Source organism: Oculina patagonica, chromosome 10 (genome assembly GCF_052425735.1).
Source record: "Oculina patagonica isolate OP01 chromosome 10, crgOcupat, whole genome shotgun sequence".
NCBI classification, from domain to species: Eukaryota; Metazoa; Cnidaria; class Anthozoa; order Scleractinia; family Oculinidae; genus Oculina; species Oculina patagonica.
The window spans coordinates 10,481,990-10,486,310 of NC_135767.1; the positions used below are offsets into that span (position 1 = coordinate 10,481,990).

Here is a 4,321-nt window from a genome sequence, read left to right on the forward strand (position 1 = left end):
CCCCCCCCCCAAAAAAAAAAAAATAAAAAAAGTCAGTCACTTACGGTTCGAGTAGATCGTTCACACACGTTTTTGCAACTTTTTAAAGTTGCAAAAAGATGAAACAAATTAAAATTTGTTTCATACCACACCAATAATACAATATCACATTATCTTGTCTTAAAGTCTTTCTATTCCTTCTATTCGTTCAAATTTCTGTCATCAATTTTTGCCCCCAAACTTTGTCCATGCTGGATGCACACATTTGCAAACGACTGATAAGTTTAACGCAACCCTTTGATCGACTGTTGCATTCATGATAACCTGCATAGCAGGCGCCTGTGTGGTTTTTGGGCGCGCATTTGGGAAACGCGAAAGGTGCGAGAAGGCCGGCGACACAGGAGCATGGTACATTCATAACGACTAGAAGAAGGTCTTGCCAAAGAAATTACCCTGTTCAGATGCTGGAAGCCATCAGAAATTCAACTCAAACTAACGACCTACCTCGGAGTCCCCTTCGCAATGATGAGGAATTTTTCAAAATGGTCTTCTTTAGCAAAAAATTCTCTCCATGAATTTTCCCCACTATTTTTAAGATACTTATTTCCTCGTTTCCCTCCTTTGCCTCGAATGTTTAGTCGCAAATGCTTGACAATGATAATGTCTCTTTGGCATTTTCCCAACCAGCCCCTCAAATAATAAACGGTCTGTCTGTGAATAAGGTTTGCCGTAGGTCAGTTGCCGTGTGTCAGTTTTGGATCTTGACAAAATTTCTCTGCTATCACTAAGTGCCTTTCCACACATCGCAGATATAGTCGTCGATAGTCATCTAGTTGCTTGGGTAGTATAGTTTATGAAGAATTCTAAAACATGTTTAATCATACGCTAGCCATGTAAGTAACTATACCTTATTATAGGAAATTAACTATTGTGTTAATTAAGGTATTTGAAATTAACGCGACTTAAATTAACGCGAATTGAAGGAAAATTTTCTTCCCAAAAAAGGAAATTAACGCGAAAGGGAGGGTAACATTTCAAAGTGAAGGAAATTAACGCGACGTACACAAAGAAAAACACTTGTTGAGACAATATAATCCGAGACAGAAACAATGTTTGTGGTATTTGAGCCAATGTGGGTTAAGCGTAGGAATCTGACCGCTTCGAGCAGTTTCAGTGATACCTTGATACCGGTAGAATTTCTACCTTGATGAAATAATGCTTCTTAGAACGTTTGGACTGTATCAAAAAATAGGGCCAAAATTTTGGAAATTTAGATCGCGGAAATTAACGCTCCACTTAATTAACGGCGCGGAAATTAACGTTAACAAAAATTAACGCTACTTAAATTAACGCGAATTGTTGAAATTCGCGTTAATTTCATGAAGCGTTAATTTCCTATAATAAGGTAGTTTATTTGACTTCACAGTTAAAAACAGTTGATTAGCTGGATAAGCAAAGAACGTCCCGATACAGTAAAAACCCGCGTATACGAACCTAGGTTTTTTCAAGTTAGCCTAAACAGGTTCTTATATAAATGGTATTTACTGTAAAATTAGGCAAACTAGGTTCTTAATAAGGTTCTTAACTTTTGTTCAAGAAATAAAGTAGAATTTTTAAATGATCTGGTCTTTAATGTCCAATAACAGTAACCTTCACTATAATTCCCAATAAATCTTGTATACAAAACAACATAACATGATAAAATGTCAAAGTTCCTCTTTAAAAATGTCCACAGTGACAGAGAATTGGAATTTGTATTTATCTCATACAATGTCTGGCATATTGTCTAGCAATAATTAATTCTTTTTTGAAAATATGAACCTGTTTTAGAATTTTAGCCTAAAATGGTTCTTATGTGAAGGGTACTTAAAAATGAAATTTAAGCCTAACAGGTTCTTAAATGTTAGGTTCTTATACGCGGGTTTTTACACGTCTCTACAAGGTATGGCAAGTACATGATGCCCATTCTGAGATCTAGTAACTGAAGTCTGAAGCCCAAGACTGAAGTCCCTCCTTGGCTTTCGTACAAACATCTGGACCACCTCAGAGTGGAGAAACGCTTGCTTAGACATACAGAAGATATTTACATACAACATAAACATACTCAGACTCAGGCAGTGTGAAGCGAACCAGAATGACCAAAGGAGAACTCATAATGAGCCAGGCTACATACAGCCCGTCCTACCTTGGGAAAGGGTTAATCTCTGACTTACAATATTTGCTGTTTACTGATCACCACAGCAAGTTTTACACCAAAATTAGCACCATGTAGTTCCATCGCCGACCAAAGTATGGTAATCAACAGTAAAGGAAAAGTCTGTATACAAGCCAAATGGCCCACCAGACCCATCAGGCCCGGTTTTTGCATGAAGTGACTAGGAGTATTTCTACTCCCCCCTCCATGGCAGGGTTACTCCCCAGCATTAAATGCACCGGTACCCATTTATACACCTGGGTGGAGAGAGGCACTTTGACAGTTAAGTGTCTTGCCAAAGAACACAACGCAGTGCCCTAGCCGAGGTTCGTTTCCGGACCGCTCGATCCATAGTCCAGCGCGGCACTAACTATTAGGCCACCTCGCCTCCCTGTTCTTTTTAACGAGACAACTACAAAACGTCTTTGCTTTCCAGAGTTTTATCGTTTGTCTTTATCGAAGAAGAGCAATGGCATGCGAGCTCTAGAACGAACATTCTCGTCACCAGAGTCCACGATCCTTCTGGTCTGCGTTCAGCCAATCAGATTTGTCAGATTCGAGATGAGTCCGTGAATCGCAAACTTCTGGTCCGGCTAGAGGGCTCGATGGCGCAGACCAGAAGGACCGTGGACTCTGGGGACGAGAATGTAGAACGAATATCAGCAATCCGACATTTGCCAATCACATGATCTATCGTTGAATGAAATTTCGAGTTTAGTCTGCGTGGTTCACCAGAAATAATCAAGAGATAATGGTAAATTCAATTTCTTGACTTTACTGTTATAACATAGGTATTCGTTATTTACATATCGGTTAATAGCAGAGTCAAACTTGGTGATAATCTTGTGTTCAGGTGGTTTATGTGTCAGCGCGGTGCTTTAAATAAATAGACCTGTGCCTAGCTGAAGTTATGGTGTTCCAAAAAATGTATTTAAAAAACGTTCAAATTGGGGAACTCGAAATCTCAGCGACCGTTACACAGACTGTAGCGACTGTTTGAAGTCCACGAGCACAGAATATCAAGAATATCCTGTGTAAACCACAGTGTTACTGACAACTTGTTTCCTGTTAACCTCTTGCTGTATTTAGTGTTCTGTATTCCAACCAGCTGCAAGCAAGAGAAGAAAAAGACATCATTAAACATCTTTGATTATAAATTCCGTACGTTCGTTCAAAGCCGATCAATGTTCATAGTAGCCTCCTACAGTACACAGGCGCTCTCTGGGCTCATCACGCGTTCCTTCCCGGGGATGGGGGGTGGGGGAGACACGCGTGCTCGCCTGGGTAGGAAACTATGTCCATAGTTGTGTTTGAAGTCATCACAAGCGACTGTCTCGTTTCCCCACACCCCCTCCCCCCCCCCACCACTTCCTGCACCCGACTGACAACCGTAGTGCTGCGCAGAAAATAGACTTGTTCCTTGCGTTGGCTCGTTCCGTCGCTCGCTCGTTCGTGCGTTCGTTCGCCTCGTTCATTCGTTTGTTCGTTCGCTCGTTAGTTCGTTTTCTCGCTCGCTCGCTCGCACACTCGTTCGTCCGTCCGTCCGTCCGTCCGTTTATTCATTCCGTTCGTTCGTTGTGGATTCATGCATTTAACTCACCACTCTATCCCAATCATTTTTCTTCAAATCATACACTTGCATATAAACGCCTGCACCGGAAGCGCCATCCTCTGTCGCGCATTCTTGATATACAACCCCATACGCCGCTCCCTGGACCTGACACACCCTGTACATCAAGCTGTTTGCTTGATCAGCGTCGTCAAATGCAGAAAAGTACACATAGCTTCGAGCTTCTACGGCAGCCGTGTTATTGACGGCGGCGGGCAGCAGGAAGGAACGATTGTGTTTCTTGCGAAGGACGAGTAGGGCGAAGTCATCTTTTATGGACGGTCGTATCTACGAGATAAATTTGACACCGTCATATATTCAACAATTTGACTACTAGTACGTGTTTTCTGTTAACGGAGCTGACTATTGCTTATACAAGACGAGAGTGAGTATTGTAGTAATTGTTTTGCAGACACTCTAAGGGAATGCAAACCAAAACCTACAATTTTATGTATTTTTGAGCCAAAAAATTTTTCCTTTTGGAAGAAACGCTCGCGGGATCGTGTTCTAATTAACATTATAGTTCACCACTAAATTTT

The 4,321-nt window shown here is 41.3% G+C and overlaps 1 protein-coding gene across 1 annotated transcript in view; it reads right to left on the reverse strand.

The window, feature by feature from the left end:
* Window positions 1–2,038: 2,038 nt before the first annotated feature.
* The window catches only part of LOC144627907 (serine protease 23-like), an 8,196-nt gene continuing 5,913 nt past the window's right edge, over window positions 2,039–4,321 (reverse strand). The window contains exons 4-5 of the mRNA XM_078485923.1: window positions 3,774–4,070; window positions 2,039–3,281 (exon numbers count right to left, since the gene is read on the reverse strand). Coding sequence (XP_078342049.1) covers window positions 3,138–3,281; window positions 3,774–4,070 — 441 coding nt within the window. The 3' untranslated portion in view covers window positions 2,039–3,137. The remainder of the gene's footprint in view (window positions 3,282–3,773; window positions 4,071–4,321) is intronic.